This window comes from Globicephala melas, chromosome 13 (assembly GCF_963455315.2).
Source record: "Globicephala melas chromosome 13, mGloMel1.2, whole genome shotgun sequence".
Lineage (NCBI taxonomy): Eukaryota > Metazoa > Chordata > Mammalia > Artiodactyla > Delphinidae > Globicephala > Globicephala melas.
The window spans coordinates 59,169,666-59,187,126 of NC_083326.1; the positions used below are offsets into that span (position 1 = coordinate 59,169,666).

Here is a 17,461-nt window from a genome sequence, read left to right on the forward strand (position 1 = left end):
ACGAACTGTAGGTCGGCGGGGGCGGTCAAAGCGAGGAGGCCCGCTAGGTGGCTGAGGGTGGCCTGGCCCGGGGCAGGCGGCCAGAGGGAGGGAGGTGGGAGGATCCTGGGTCTGGGCTGAGGTGGAGGCTGGGGAAGGAGGGGCCCGCATGCCTTCAGGAGGTGGGGTCACTGTTATCTGCACAGGACTGTGGTGGAGCGGACTCGGAGTGGGGAGGAAATAAGGAGCTGGGTTTATATGTGTTCAGCTTTAAATGTGCATCAGACGTCTGAGGGGAGGGGAGTCGGCACTGGTTCGCCCCAGGGTTTCAGGACAGAGGCGCGGCAGGAGGTGAGGATGCAGGGCTCCCAGGACACCGGGTGCCGACGGCCGTGAGGCTGGAGGAGCTCATCGGGGAGTGGGGTAGACAGAGGAGAGTCCAGACACAGGGCGTCCCAGCATCGCCACCAGGGAAAGCAGGAGGGGATGAAGGAATGAAGAGCGGGAACTGCGGCCAGGCAGGGAGAAAGCCAGAGCGTCACATCCGGAGGCCAACGAAGAAGGCATTTCGGGGGTTCAGTTGTGTTCATGCTGCTGGCAGGTCAAGTAGGGGAGGCCTGGGAACTGCCATTGTGCTCAGCATCAGAGGTCTCCATGGACCGTGCCAGCCCCCATCTCCCAGCATCTTGCAGACTGACACATACGGTGATGAGTCCAACCAGGTCTTGCTGCGTGGAGCTTACCAGCTGGCAGGAAATGACTGATCGTCTGAATGATATCTGTCGTGACTCTATGTCAGACACCTGCAGCAGGCCAGTTGTACAAAAGAATGTGTTTGCTTTGGTTGTTCACTCTTGTAGACTTGCTTTTAAGAGCAAAAAGATCTAACAGATATTTATCTAAGTGGTCTGAGGAATTGGTATTTCCTCTCCAAGTATCTTTATTCTCTTTTTCAGCTGGTTTTGGGCATAGTATTTTGGGGCATCTCAGGGGACAGAAAGGGGAAGTATTAAGGTCCGTGGTGATATTATATGTTACCTGTGTGTCATTTTCTCTAAATTGGCTTTACCTTTCCCAGATATCGATCCTGTGATGTCCCTGGTTTCCTTCTTGCTTTGGTCCCAGTTTTCATCTTTCCCCCTTCTAGTAGGGTCATGATAAAAGGAAGAACTTCTACCTCTTTAAATTCCTGGTCCTTGCTACAGCATCATGCCTTGGTATTAGCAGTGTTTAAAAATGGTGTTTGGTATTACTATTGATATAACTGCCTATATTGATGTAACAGAATATGCGTTAAAGCTTTGTCACATTGCCAATAACATCCCAAACACAGATGAAATCCTGTTGCACATTCCTAGCCGGTTTACACTCTAATCAGAGTTGTGGTCATGTTATTTCAGAAAATCCATAAATTGTTAGTGTTTTCTGCTCATCCATCATCTCGTAGCCTGTGTGTGATTAAGTTACTCACCCACTCCCCACCGTGCAGGCATCAGGACTGTTATATTCGGTGCACCTTGGCTCATTAAGAGGTGCTCAGTGGTCCCAGGTCTGGTCATGTAACTTTCAAACGATGCAGCTATTGGTATTTGTAGGTGCATCATTTTGGCAAACTTAGCATGTGATTTCTGTGCTGCTTATTGATTTTTCAGTTTGTCAAATATTCTTTCTCATTTATTTTTAGGGTTATCATCGACCCAATCATTATATTGCTACGCAAGGTAAGTTGATTCCAGCTTTGATGTCTTTCTCTGTTTGTTTGCCCGCTCTGTCATTTCATACCCAGCCCACCCTCCCTAGGAGCTCTGTCGCAGAGTGCCGTAGCCCCGATGATTGCGGTGTTAGCCATCAACACATGCACCCTGGTTTCCCATCAGAGGTCCTGGTGATGTAATCATTCGGTTAGAACTTCATGTTGAGATCATTAGAAGAAATGTGTTCATCAGTTAATTATTGAATCAACTCTGTCTGCCTTAGCAATTAATCTGACATTTGCAAAAATTGATAAATAGATATTCGTTGAATAAATAGGTACTGAATAAAGACCTGAGCTGGTCACTGCTGGGAGTGCAAGCCGAATCCAGCAAGCACCCGTCTCACATTGGTGTGGGTCAGTGGGGAGGACATCTGCACACGCAGTATCACTTAAAACCTTGTGTGCAAGGTACAGATAACAGGTTTGGGAAACTCGGACAAGAAAGAGGTGGCTGTTGGGTGGGATGATTCAAAACCAGCTTTGTGGCAGAGGTGAGCTTGCGGGGAGAAAACATCTAATTGAGAGAGACATCACGAGCAAAGATCTGAAAGCAGCGAGTCAGTGCTCCTGGGTAGAAAGCAGTTGGTGGCTCACTTTGGCTAAAGGAAACAGAAGGAAAGTCAGAGGAACGTGTTGGGGAAGTTCATGGCGTGGTTTTGTTCTTTTTTTAATTGATTTTATTCAAGTATAGTTGTTTACAATGTTGTGTTAATTTCTGCTATTGAATCACAAAGTGATTCAATTGTACACATATATACATGGCGTGGTTTTTGTACCCCGCCAGCGATGGGGCGGGTCATCTGTGGAGGGTGAGGATCGTGGGAGATCTGAGGATTTCAGGAAGAGGCATTGTCAGGGATGAGTTGGTGAGTCAATACAAGGTGAACCAAAGAAGTGCTGGGAAGCAGAGAGGACCTGCTAGGGTTAAAGAGTTAGGGATGAATAGAGAATAGTTCTCTCCCTTTTATTATTTTATCATCGTTTCTGGTAATGCATCATATCCCAGAAACAGGAACAGGGAAATCCGAAGGATGCAACCTGCCAACATTTAGGGGTTGGCCGGGGGTTGCCCAAGAGCAAGTCAAAGGAGCAAGGGAATCAAGGATGACAAGAAATCATGGATGGAAAAGTCTCAGCTTGGAGGCGGGTAGGTCAGAGGTGTCCAGTGCGCCACGAGGAGAAGGAAGGTGCTAAAGGATTGAGGCCAAGTTCAGTGAATGAGTCACGAGGTAGAAGAGGCGGTCGTAGCCAGAGACCAGAATCCCAACACTTAGAGCAGCAGCAGCCGGTAGAACTTCCTGCATTGGTGGAAATCTTCTCTGTCTGTGCCATCCAGTATGGTAGCCGCTAGTCATTCGTGGCCACTGTTACTCAAAATGTATGCACTGCGGGACTTCCCTGGTGGCGCAGTGGTTGAGAGTCCACCTGCCGATGCAGGGGACACGGGTTCGTGACTCGGTCCGGGAGGATCCCACATGCCGCGGAGCGGCTGGGCCGTGAGCCATGGCCGCTGAGCCTGCGCGTCTGGAGCCTGTGCTCCGCAACGGGAGAGGCCACAACAGTGAGAGGCCCGCGTACCGCAAAAAAAAAAAAAAAAAAAAATGTATGCCCTGTGAATGAGGAACTGAATTTGAAGTTTTAATGTTGACTTAAAGAGCTACATTTGGCTTTTCCGCACTGGTGGTGTTGGGCACCAGAGCTCTGGGGTGGACAAACTGGGTGTAGCCAAAATGGAGCCTTACCCTCTATCCCCACGGCCACAGCAAAAGCCTGGTGGTACCACTCGTAGAGTCCAGTCTTACGTCACCGCTTATAATTCTACACCCAGGTCCAGTGTGTTTCCTTCCCTGGAATGACGTCAGTAAAGTCTCCTTCCAAGGTCGCCTTGCAGTCAGAAGATACACCGCACAGACAGTGCCCAGTGTGAGCCTGGCACAAGGCAGGCCCTTGTTAGGAGGTGCTAAGGGCTTCAGAGAGCAAGTGCCCAGCTTGTCTCACATCTAGACAGAACGAGGACGTGTTTCCGGACCTCTGAGTCCAACCCTGGGAGCTTCCAAACCGAACTAACCAATGCCTGTGGAGGAACCATCACTAGTGCTTCACAGGATCCGCAAGGCTTTCAGAATGCCCCCAAGTCAGGGTCATAACAGCTCTGATTTCATACACCTGATGATTATTTGAAATTTGCAGTTTTTACAAATTTACATGAAAATTTTATTGCAAAATATACAAAACGCTCCAGAGTTCTTGATTAGCAGCCCACGTTTTCATAGAAAGTATAAGCAAAAAATTAAATCTGATTCAAATTTTCACAGTTTTCACTGTAGATTCCTGTGACTCAACAGCCAGCAGAAGTAGAGATTGAAACCCGCAAAGCCCTACATGGGTCCCCTCCCTTCGTTCGTTCTCTCTGCCCCTCTGTCCCCGAGGGAGGTCACGATACTTAACTCCTTAGCAGTTGTCCATGGCAGCCTTCAACCTCTCAAGTATTCATGAGCAAATATACTTGTAGGCAGCTGAGAAGTAGCAAATGTAATGTTTGCAGGAGACCACCACGGTGCCTTTAGCAGAGAAGGGTACCCCGCTGTTCACAGAGCGTGGCCCTTTCCTCGGTGCTGGGTGGGCTACAGGTTGGACTCCACGACCAGGCAGTCCTTCCATCGCTATTATTGGTGCAGCAGGAGGAGGAAGGAGTGAGCAGATTTTTAATCTAATACTCAGTCCAGACAGTACCCATCATGTTATGAGTCATACCTTCAGACCGTGACGTGCAGATTGATAAGTCAGAATGTCTTTTCTAGTGTGTGCCGCAAGCGCAGTGTAACTGGTGGCCTCGGGTTGCCGGTAATAAAGATTTCTGCTCGTCTGCAGTAATTGACCTGGGCAAGGTAAATAGAACATGCTCGTGGGTAGCTTTCATTAAAAAAACAAAAACCACAAACAAGCTGATTCTCAAAGTCCAGCAAAAAGGGTGATGAAGTCTAACAGGCAGGTGCAGTTTTTGAATCCCTCCTTTGCTCTTTTTTTTTCGTCTCTATTTTGCACTGAGATGAGTCTTTAAACTCACTTCACAGCAGGAACCCCTGAAACTACATGAATGGTCCATTTTCCTGACAACTGGTTTTATCCCCAAGAGTTGGAAATACATAGATTTCTAGCAAGTCCCTTCAATGCAGAGGGCGTGTCATGAATTTATCCCTTCAGCCTCTCCCCCTCCCTCAACTTTATTGATTTTTTTCCACCAGTAACTGACTTTGACCTTTGATGATCACGGTAATGTTTCTGCAAATTGAAGGGACCGCATTCAAGCCAGATCGGTGGCTTTTTGAGTGTGTTCTTCCCGTCTCCCCACCCTTTAATTGTTTTCCATCTGGCAGCTAATATATTGATGATCCGGTATGCACTTCATCACATCTGCCTGGCCAGCCATTAATACAAGTATAACACTCAGCACTTAACAACTTGGCGTGCCAGGGGTCAGAGGAGAGGAACTCACGTCTGCGGCTGCTTCGTCCACACAAAGAGGCGGGGCAGAGCTGGGATTTCAAAAGCTGGTTCATGGAGAGAGGCAGTACACAGGCGAGTAGGGTCACCCAGAACGGATCGTAATCCTCCAAGACGATTCGGGAGAATGCCTGCCAGCCACGTGGTGCGAGAACGAGAAGCGTTCTCTTCATCGTTATTTACATTTATTTTTCAAACTGACTTCAAGGGTCCTGCTCAGAGAACTCAGGAAAGACAGTGTGAGGCAGTTGTGGAAGAAATGGCTGTAAGTCTGGGATGGACATGGCTGTCCAGCGCCGCATCCCTCTGCCTCACTTCCAAGCTCATCTGTGGGCTGGAGATGCACAGAAGCACGAGGAGATCCTACCCAGAGGACAGGAAATCCGGGGGGGCACAACGCAGTCACGGGGTAGGGCACCCGCGCTTGGCCGGGTTTCAGAGGAGCCAGACGGGGGGTAGAGGGGGAGGCAGGTCTTCATCCAGAGGATGGACCGAGTGGGAGGACACCCAAGGTCCAGGAGGAGCACAGCCCCTGGCAGTGGTCAGGAGGGAGACCGCCTGAGGGGGAAAGGTCTTCATCCACGGCATCTTGGGTCTTCTGGGTTGCTTCTTGAAATGGATCGCCGCTCAGGACAAATTCACACAGACACACAATTTTACACAGAAGTTCAGGCATTCTCCAACTTACTAAAATCCAGCCTGAAAGATCTATACCCCCTAGATTAAGACCCCTGAATTAGAGGGGTTAAGAACAAAGAACTGACAGGTAAAGTGAGGACACATTAAAAGGCTTTGAATAAGGAGCATTATTTAATGAAAGGCAGAAAGGCAGGGAGGGAAAAAGGAAGGATGTTTCTACGCCATGTGGTGGTGAAAACAGTGCTTTAAGAAGATTAATTAGTGTGGAATTATCCTGGAGAGAAAAACCTGCAAACAAAGATAACAGGGAGTAACCACAAGAAAATTTGGGATAGAAATGAATGACCCAGACAACAGGAATGGCAGGGGGCAGTTGTAGTTTTTATTTTACTCAACAATCCAGGTTGCATACAACTAAAGTATGTTTTCTAATATTAAATATGTTCTAGTGTCAAAACTGTTGATTTTTAAGTGTGATTCCTTCTCATTTAAGAAAAAAATAGTAGATACATTTTCTTTCTGTATTCGTACTTTGGGTTTATATAGTCCTTTCCTTTCTGAAACTTGGCATTTTTCTTTGTCCATCGTTCAGTAAATATTAAGTGCCTTTTATGTACTAGGCTTTGTGCTGTAACTAATTTAATGTATTTTCTGTCCTCTGACCATTTAAGATATTACTCGTCTCATTTCATAAATAGATTTGAGGCCCATGGGGAGAACTAACACGTAGCTGAGTGCCTGTGCCTTGCATCAGGGCTCTGCAAGCATCTCTGTAGTGGCTGGTGGGGCAGGATAATGTACGATCCCCACCTTGCACTGCGTGCTGCCACTTCTGTGGGCCTCACGAAGCTCACCCCCCAAAGTCACGTGGTGAATCTTTTACAAAATGAGTCTAGGATCCAGCATCTTCCTCCTTAGTTGTGATGCATCTCAAAAAGCAAATTTTCTATGATACGTTCATACCTGAAAATACTTCTTAATTAAAATTGTCTTAAATGTCCTGAAATATGACACTGAGCGTTTGGAGTCGCCTTGTTCCCAGCTGGGCATCTGGGCATCTGGAAGACACCCTGGTCCAGGGCTTAGCTGATCCAGGGAGTTAATGCTGATGGTAACAAAGAGACTCTGCATGGCAAGATCAAGGCCGAGCTCAGAACTCTAGTTGGGTGGCCAACCCTGTTGAATTAGCACGATTCAGAAAGAAAGAAACGGTAAAGTGGGTGTCGGGGCACCTATACTCAAGGAGAGTAAATTATATGGATTTTAACAATCTAGAATTTAAAAGATGTTCATCTTTCCTGCCCAGAGACTCTGAACACTCAGTGTCACATTTCAGGACTCCAAGTCACGCTGGCATAGACCCAGGAACTGAGAGAGACTTACTGTCCATCGGACAGAACTGCCCTCAGCCTGGCAAGGGTAGTCTGTGTCTCAGGCCAGCCAGAGAGGAAGATGCTTCAGCAGAAGGCTGCTTCATGGCCTGGCATCCAAAGAAGGGCCATAAGCGCCTACTCACGGCCTGGTGGAGGGCGGGCACGAAGCAGATGCCCAGTGGGACGGCAGGAGCGCGGGAGGGAGTGAAGGGATGAGCAGATGCGTGAATGGGGAGCTGCCACGTGCCCAGCACCAACCAGGCAGTAGAACACTCCATCCAAGCCACACGGCACCTCCGCTGGCCTGACACGGTGTCTACTGACCTGGATGGATTTTTAGCTCCAGTATCTGTGACTGTGTCTGTTCTAAGTTAAGGGCTGGTCACCTCCTGTTCTCGTGAACACTTTTTCTTTCAACATGTCAGTAAATCAAGGCACTGTTTTTGGAGACTGTCCACTTTGTCGAAGTCACTTTGCTTAGCTCCACGCTGACTCTGCTCACGCGTATATGGCCCCCCAACTACACCTTAGATAGTCAGTCTTATTTGTCCATAATTATAAGCTGTTACTAATTTGGAAAAGAGAAACCTAAAGCAAATTTCCTCCAGAGACTTTGAGCTAGGGGCAGACTCTTACATGAAAATAATAAAAACGTGGGGTGTGAAGGTTTACAGTGGAAATACCTCCTATCCTCCACTACGGCAGAACAGTTGGAACTTTGCTACAGTGACTCCATTCCGTTTACTTTTCATTTGTGTTTCTTCTGCATTTCATCCACATACCCTGTGTGGCATGAACATTGTTAATAAGGATTTTCAGAAAGATGAATATGGGTTAAATTTTCCCGGGCGTCTGAAGCAGTAATTACCGGGACCTAGAAGCGCACACTGCTGCCCTCAGCAAGTTGAGACTTGCCAGAGGGTCCGTGCAAGTTCTACACACTCTGTAAAGAGCTTTTGTCTCCTGGGTTCTGACCTCCAGGTGGAGATGAGCACTTGAAATTATTTCTCAGTAGAATTGAAAGGAAACATTTTTTAAAATCAAAAGCTAAGCCTTCAGTAAACAACTTTTGTTTTTATTCCTTCCTCCAAGCACCAGCTCTGCGCACACCTCAAGTACAAATTCTCCATTAGCAGCTATTGTTCTTCCTGGCTAAGGTGTTCCCGCATTGTCAGTGGGTTGTAGGTTATGTTTGGATTCACTTATCATATCCTATTAGAGGTTGATTTAAAAGTATTGCCCGGTAAACTGGAGTATGCTCGAGTTTCCAAACTTAAATAGGAAGGCTTTGAGGAAGTGTGATTTATACCTAGAGAAACAGTGACCTCTGAGGAGGTCTAGGTATTCCCGACACCCAGGGCCGAGGTCTCCATGCAGGGCCCACCTTCATCTTACTCTCCATCTGCAGGTTTCCAAGGGAAAATGAACAATTTCAAGAAAACAGCTTATCCACAAACTCCCTTTAAAACGATAGTTTTTCTTCACCAGATTAATTTCAAAAGTTACTGGCCAGTTAACCAAAAGGTCGGATCACAGACATGGCTCAGCCCTGTGCTCTTAATAAACTCTCTCATTAGAAGTGAGAACGTTTAAAGTCAGCTTGCATATTAAAAGATGAAACCAAAAATAGATCATGTTAGGTACCATCCTTCGGGGTTGTCACAGATGCTATGGCGGAAACATATCCCTCAAGGAACAGAACCTAAGTTGATACAGAATAATTTGAAGACAAATGCTGTCTCACAGGTACTGGGTCCTCAACTGCCTGGAAACAAATGCTTTTTAAATCTTTCAGAGTAATTTGGAAGTGTTCCTGATTTGAAGTAGAAAAATGATAGCATCTTTTAGAGATGGTAGAAACTTTAAAAAACCTTTAAGTCCAACTCTCTTGTTTTGTAATTGAAACAGTTGAAACTTAAAGCACAAATAGATTTAAGTGACTCTCATCATGTCAGTTCAAATGAGTCACGATTGCAAAAGGATTTGCGAACTGTATGGGTGAACATTCGTATTTGAATAGTGCGTACGCCGTGTTCAACTTAGGAGGAACATCATGTGTTTCCAGCCTCCTGAGGGGCCTTGGTTAACAGTGAGGAAAACGTAGGAGGTCACATCTTTCTTCCAGGTTCCGTCCTGAAAGGACAGAGCTGTGACACACCCCCCAGGTGCTTTCTCTGGGGCTGGCCTACCCCGGCCTTCACCCCTCTTTGCAAAGCCAAGCTGTTCCTCTCAGGCATAGTTCATCGAAAATTGAACCAATATTTCTATGCCTCTACCAAGTGCCTGCTAAGTACAGGGCTGGGAATAGAGCACTGGCTCGGGAATTACACAGTGTGCCATGTATGTAAGCAACCAGCTGTTACCGATCTGTGAGTTTACAGCAACGTCAGATTTGGGCGGTATTTTAGCTGTTTCTCTCTCCCAGCCCTAAACCATTGAGCAGGTGGAGAAGTGAGGCCTGATTTTGCCCTAGAACCACACTCTTCCTGCGTCTCGGGACCAGGGTCCTTTATCGCCCATCGATACGGTTTTGGACAAGTTTCTCAAGGCAGCAAACTTGAGGAAGTTTCTAGCCACTGCCAGTTCTTTTTCTCGCCTTCTCACTCAAAGGGATGCTTCTGGAGATCTCCCAGTGCCGTCGAAAACTTGAGATAGCCTGCGCTCCGCCGCGCCTAGGGTGTCAGCTTACCTCTACTTTACTAATTTATCACATTCATTCTCTTTTTCTTAAATAAAAATGGATCCCACTTGTGTACTGAAAAAAAGCTTAATTAAAGAAGATAGTGAGTCATGCAAGCTTTTATTTCTCTGGCAGTGGCCCCTGAAACATATGGAGGTTTTCCCCTTCTCGCTTTGCTTCTCCTTGACAGAAGGCAGGCAGCTCCTTTGGGTCACCCAACCCCTCCACTCTGAAGGCTGCCATTCTTTCTTCCCTCCTTGATGGCCTTCTCTCCGTGCCCCTCTTGAGAGCGTGAACAAGCACTCAGGATGAGTGCACGAGGGTTCTCTTTGGAGACAGGCCTGATGGATGCTCTGTGACTCCGCCAGCAAGAGGCTCTTGTAATGTGAACATTTGTCATGTTCCTCCCTCCCGAGGCTGCAAACGCTTTCTCATCCGCCTCCTTGCAGCTCTTCGCGCGTATCTCCATCAAGCCTGTCGCGGGGATCAGGGACCAGTGGGAATGCCTCTCATCTCTGGATCTGAGACTGGACCCTTGCCACACGCTGCCTACCACCCCGCCGTTGTCTTCTATACACAAGTTCCTCTTTGGAGGCCTCGTCTTTGCCGCCGCTCAAATATGACTTATCTGCCTTTATCCTTCAGTTTCCATGTCAAGAATAATAGCAGCCTTTGCATTCCCATTCACAGGGGCACCACTGCAAGCTGGAAATGTTTATGTAACTGCTAGGGTGGCGTGATTCTAGAGGAGGGCTGAGTATAGTCCAAAAGGAACAAAAGCCAAGTAACGGTTCATTTAGGTAGATGGGGCTTCCAGAAATGCTTTGGAACATTCTAGTCCTGCCAGGAGTCACCCTGTTACTGGTTCTGTTCACAAATAGTCCTTTGCTTAGGTAACATGGTCACAATCAAATCTTTGAAACCTAAAGATTTTATTTGGCCGTAAAATTGCTTCCATATACAAATATGTTTTATGTCAGTAACTAGGACAAGGCTTTTTCCCCTGCAAGAGGCAGTAGAGCAGAGTGGTTAGTTAGAGTGTAGACACTGAAGTTACACTGCTGAGGCTCAGATTCCAGCTCTGCCAGCAACCTCTCAGTAAGTATTAGCTAAAATTCTTATCATTATTCCATTGATTCCAAAAACACATCGCTCAAAGCACATAGGTAGTCAGGCTTTAACCCAAGTATAGCGTATGCTCGTGTCATTTTCATAAAAGCTAATACATTCTACACCTGTTAGTGCTTCTTCCAGGATGTACCAAAGGGAACCACTTACATTTTCACCAGCATCCTGCATCCCCCTCCAGACTACAAAAATTATCGTCGCTGTTGTTGACTTTTAAACAAACACGGGTTGCAAAGACAATAAGCTAACTCATCAACTGCAGGGAGCATATTTTCCTTCAGTTTTTGAAGTCTTGCAGACATTGACCATCTCTGATAGCAGCAAAGAACACCAGCGTGGAGTCCTGAGGCCTCTCTGATGCATCCTTAGAGTCAGACTACATGTAAGTGAAAACAGCTTAATTCCAAGGACCAGACAAGTCCCTTCCCAAGAGGCTTCTTCCAAACCAATTTCTGATATAAGAATCACACAAGGAGAGGAGCTTTGGAAGGCCAGGAAACCACTGGAGGAGAAAATGGGGCTGAGCAATGATCTGGGAAAGAGAATAATGATGACAGAGGAGCAGAGGGGGAAATCAGAGGGAGACAGAGGGGGAAATCAGAGGGAGACAAAGGGCAAGACGTGTGCTCTTGGCCTGTTTCTGCAGCCTGTCTATGTTGGGTGGGGCTGGACTGTTTGTGTATCAGAAATTATTTTAAGGCTTCCATGGGTGATCTTGTAGACTTTTATTTTGAAATGATTCAAAATAAATTGATTCCGGCTTCCCCGGTGGCGCAGTGGTTGAGAGTCCGCCTGCCCGATGTAGGGCACACGGGTTCGTGCCCCGGTCCAGGAGGATCCCACATGCCGCGGAGCGGCTGGGCCCGTGAGCCATGGCCGCTGGGGCTGCGCGTCCGGAGCCTGTGCTCCGCAACGGGAGAGACCACAACAGTGAGAGGCCCGCGTACCGCAAAAAATAAATTAATTAATTAATTAATAATAAATAAAAATAAATTGATTTTAACACATGTAGCTTTTGCTTAAGAAAAAAGAAAACCTCTAAAAATATTATGACAAAGTTAGGTCGCAAAGCCACTATTTTCATTTATTTTCTTCTTTTAAGGTCTTAAAATAATGGGTGAGGGAAAGGAAGAAGGTATCCAGAATACTTGAGTCATTTTGTTTTGAGTTTACTGTTTTTAAAAAGGTGCTTCTTGGGCTTCCCTGATGGCGCAGTGGTTGAGAGTTCACCTGCTGATGCAGGGGACACGGGTTCGTGCCCCGGTCCGGGAAGATCCCACATGCCGCGGAGCGGGTGGGCCCGTGAGCCATGGCCGCTGAGCCTGCGCTTATGGAGCCTGTGCTCCGCAACGGGAGAGGCCACAACAGTGAGAGGCCCGCGTACCACAAAAAAAAAAAAAAAAAGTGCTTCTTTGTCTGTTTTTACCGTTGACTTGAGACATAGTTAAGAGTGGTGTGGAAATGCACAAACTTCTCCTTGTAAAGATAAATTAAGGAAAACCACAATAAAAATTATGAAGGCTATAAAAATGTATAACAGAAGAAGAATTATAATAATGACTAATCAACATAGGATGAACTCATATTGGAATTAAGATACTAGAAAATACAAATATAAAAAATGGGAGGGTGACGATGAAATACGAAGTTTCTGGTATCTCTTAGGAAGAAAGTGGCTATTGATTAAATTTATCTTTATTAACACATTAAATAATACCTACTATATTATTCTTTATTGTTTTTAAGTATTTTATAATTATTTTTAGTGAATAAGATGAAAGTCAGATTATTAACCAAAAAAAAGCCAAGAGTTGAGGGGTTATGACTGATACTACAGACAGAGGTTTCCCAAGCTGTTTTAGATTTTATAGTAGCCTGTCCATTAGTGTTTGGTTTATACCGATTTTCTAGTAATTAAATCTGACATGACCTTTTGGTGTCCAATCAGGATTTCATATGTTCTAGTAATGCACCTGGAAACTGACATCCCATGACACTAATTATCTAGAGAAAGCCATGAATGTTTGCACAGTTCATGTTGGCACACTTTCTTATTTCAGTCTGAAAGGAGAATTTTAAGGGATGGTATGAGTGAGGTGTAAACATCACCATGTGGATGGTGTGTCCTAGAGGAAGTGGATGCACACACAGTGGATGCCTAGTTTTTTCAGACATAAGAGGAGCACCTTGTGAGCCAATTTAGGAGAAACAGGGTACTCAGCAAGTTCCTGCTCACCAGTCAACGATACTTCAATTAAAAAAAGGAAAAGAAGTAGAAAAGTTAAAAAAAAAAAAAAGACTCAGGCAGTGGGTAAACCTACTCCAGTGTAAGAAGGGATTTGTCATTGCGTGAGAACCATGGAAATGTAGTAACCAAAAAAGAAAAAACCCACTGTTTAATGTCATTAATTAAGTCATCACTTATGACCCTACTTCTTTTTTTTTTTTAAACATCTTTATTAGAGTATAATTGCTTTACAATGGTGTGTTAGTTTCTGCTTTAAAACAAAGTGAATCAGCTATACGTATACACATATCCCCATATCTCCACCCTCTTGCATCTCCCTCCCACCATCCCTATCCCACCCCTCTAGGTGGTCACAAAGCACCAAGCTGATATCCCTGTGCTATGTGGCTGCTTCCCACTAGCTATCTATTTTACGTTTGGTAGTGTATATATGTCCATGCCATTCTCTCACTTCGTCCCAGCTTACCCTTCCCCCTCCCCATGTCCTCAAGTCCATGCTCTACGTCTGCGTCTTTATTCCTGTCCTGCCCCTAGGTTCTTCAGAACCTTTTATTTTTTTTAGATTCCATATATATATGTGTTAGCATACAGTATTTGTTTTTCTCTTTCTGACTTACTTCACTCTGCATGAAAAACTCTAGGTTCATTCACCTCATTACAAATAACTCAATTTCATTTCTTTTCATGTCTGAGTAATATTCGATTGTATATATGTGCCACATCTTCTTTATCCATTCATCTGTCGATGGACACTTAGGTTGCTTCCATGTCCTGGCTATTGTAAATAGAGCTGCAATGAACACTGTGGTACACGACTCTTTTTGAAATTATGGTTTTCTCAGGGTATATGCGCAGTAGTGGGATTGCTGGGTCGTATGGTAGTTCTATTTTTAGTTTTTTAAGGAACCTCCATACTGTTCCATAGTGGCTGTATCAATTTACATTCCCACCAACAGTGCAAAAGGGTTCCTTTTTTCCACACCCTCTCCAGCATTTATTGTTTGTAGATTTTTTGATGGTGGCCATTCTGACTGGTGTGAGGTGATATCTCATTGTAGTTTTGATTTGCATTTCTCTACTGATTAGTGATGTTGAGCATTCTTTCATGTGTCTGTTGGCTATCTGTATATCTTCTTTGGAGAAATGTCTATTTAGGTATGACCCTACTTCTAACAAGGCATTATTTCATTATAGCTTCAATACTAATCTTCTCTTCTTTTACTAAATTAAAATTAAAATTCCATTGGACTGGTCACTAAATTAAATTTCCACTGGTGAACATTCTAACCCTGTAATGCTGGACATAAAGAGTGTTTCACATGAGAGCTGTCCTTAGAAAATGCTGCCACTTATATTTTTGAATTTAGGTTAAATAAAGTATTCCCAAGTTTTCCCCATCACAGAACAATTTCTCAGTGTTTGCTTCTAAATCTTTAGTTGATTTTTATTGTTTCTTTCAAATGGTAATCGGGGGGGTATTCTTAACAATTCAGGAAAATAAGCAAATTTCATCCTGTGAACCTAGCCGTCTCAACTTCGCTTTTCTTTTTCTGCAGCTGAAACCAAAAATTATTCATAAAAATTCCATGATTTTCACTTAAGTAGCCTCAGGGGAGAGCAGATGCACCTATCAAATAAGTGTTGTTAAGGATTACTAATTATTAATGCAGAAGCCAACTGCTTTCTGTGTCACCATTGTCACTTTTGTGACATACCAGACAGATGCAGTCCGTAAAGCATGGTGGCATATTCTACCTTTTATGTTTCACTGCTACAAAAATGAAAAGCTACTAAATGTAAAATTATAAACGTAAGTGTTATAGAAGCATCAGATTGAAAACTCACTTAAAGTTTTGTAATAAAAACTTATTCAGAAACCACTGAAGGGACATCTGATGTTTGGAACGTTGAGTAAGTGACTTCATAATACTTATTCTAGATTATCTCCAGCAGCAGCAATAACAATAATGGATCAGAAATTTAGGGCGACTTTTTTTTGTTTTGTTTTTTTTGTGGTACTCGGGCCTCTCACTGTTGTGGCCTCTCCCATTGCGGAGCACAGGCTCCGGACGCGCAGGCTCAGCGGCCATGGCTCACGGGCCCAGCCGCTCCGCGGCATGTGCGTTCTTCCCGGACCAGGGCATGAACCCGTGTCCCCTGCATCGGCAGGTGGACTCTCAACCACTGCGCCACCAGGGAAGCACTCTCAGGAGTTTTTGTTCAATAAATAGAGTAGATCCCTCCGCTCTGGACACTGATGTCTGTCTGCATCTGCAGGAAGCTCAGGGGCTCCCTCTGGACTTGACCTTTTGATACCTGGGCTCAGCTTTCTAGCCCACTGGGCCCACCGCCTCCAGGCCCCCTTCCTCCCTCCCTTCCTTCCTTCCTTCCTTCCTCCCTCCCTCCCTCCCTCCCTCCCTCCCTCCCTTCCTTATGGCTGTGGATACCTCGTCACACATCAGGCCAACCCACCTCCTCTCAGACAACCAAACACTTCTTCCTCTGCCTTATTCCTAGAAGGTAGGCTTTCAGTCTAAAAGATTTTTCCCTAGTTGTGTTTTTAATGTCTTCTTCTACTACTCATAAGGTCTGAACCCACAATTCTTGTAAAAATTTCGCATGTTGTCTCAAAATGGCTCCCATGTGTCCCTTCCCCACTCAGGTGGCACTAAGTCGCCCCTACTGGATGTTTCACCCAGAGGACCTGCCCCCCTCATTCCTCCCACCAAAGTCACATCCACTCTGCACTCCACCACTGCAGGAAGAAGTACAATCTCTTCCTGACGTTGACTACTGTAGACATACATCACTGGCTGACAGTGGTCTGCAAATGGTTTCCCTTGTGAATCCCCAAAAGAAGTTTGAAAAAATTATGTATCCCCTTTGAACATTTTAAGTTGCTATCTAAAATTTTCATCATAGGTTTATATACATTTATTTGTTAATAGGAGATAGGTGATATTTAATTATTTTCTAATATAAAATGAGGATTGATATAATGAGAATAAATATTTTATCATGTGCAATAAATAGAGTTTAACCACCTTACAGATTAAAGCACACCGAATCTGAAAGAAAACACATGAAACTTTCATCCATGGTTTGCATCCAGGAAAACCTGGCTGTCCTACAGAACAGCCCAGTTCCAGTTAAAAGAATAAGTGTTACCAGCCTCTACCACTTTGGATGTCCTGAAGTCAGAGCATCTCAGGATGAACCAAAACACCCCATTTTTAACACCAGATTTTTCCCTTTATATAAGTATGTTTCATAAGGGAAGGCAGGAAGCACTGTGAGTTTCCAGGGTCAGTATTTCAGTCCACCCCTTGGTTTCACACCTGCAGGTCTTTTCACCAGGGCAGTGCCCCATAGTAATATTTAAGATGAGTGAGGGCTTTGTCAAGTTTGAGAGAGACCACTGTTCCTGGAACTCCTCAGGGAGATCAGTTTGGGCAGAGTCCATAAAGCCGCTAAGTGTCTAGAAATTACTGCTTTGGAAACTACCCATGTCCCCCTTGAAAAATCTCCTTGTGTCTGCAGAGGTGTGCACATCTCAGTTGAAGTTCAGGAGTCCCAGGACGCTGACCTTACTGCACTTTATATGCGAGTGTGGTGTGTTCTTGCCTTATACAGCCACAAGCCTCTTGAAAGCAGGGGCTATATTTCTATTACCACTTTTGCATCCCTCACCATCCCTCCCAGGGTGCCTGGCACAGAGCAGGCTAAGTGCTCCCCCGTGGATGTGGGTCGTACACTCAGATTCCCACCAGGGGCCAGGAAGGGGATAAGAACGAATGAAGCAAGCTCGGAGGGGTCCGGGCAGGGGGTCGTCGCAGGGATCCCAGGGAGGTGGCACCTGCGACAGCAAAAGCCAACACTGGAGACCCGGTCCAGGCACAGGCTGTGCGGGGCCACATTTGCCTCATTAAGGAATCTGGGTTTTACTCAGTGGAAACCCCTTGGAAGCTTTTTAAGCAGGAAAGTAACGTTTTGCAGAGGCAAGCTGTGGCTGAGATGGGGAGAACAGGCTGGGGGAGCCCCAGGGTGAGGCTACGCTGATCATTCAGGGGGCACGTGGCTTGGCGGGGTGGGTGGTGAAAACGGAGGGAGTAAACCAGGATGTGCTGGGTTCTGGAAATGCTCGGATGCAGGGG

General features: G+C 45.5%; 1 protein-coding gene across 7 annotated transcripts in view; it reads left to right on the top strand.

The window, feature by feature from the left end:
- Nucleotides 1–17,461, top strand: part of PTPRM (protein tyrosine phosphatase receptor type M) — a 745,966-nt gene that overhangs the window by 662,183 nt on the left and 66,322 nt on the right. For all 7 annotated transcript variants that reach the window (XM_060310545.2, XM_060310547.2, XM_060310546.2 and 4 more), the window contains one exon: nt 1,664–1,700. In XM_060310545.2, the coding sequence (XP_060166528.1) occupies nt 1,664–1,700 (37 nt within the window). The remainder of the gene's footprint in view (nt 1–1,663; nt 1,701–17,461) is intronic.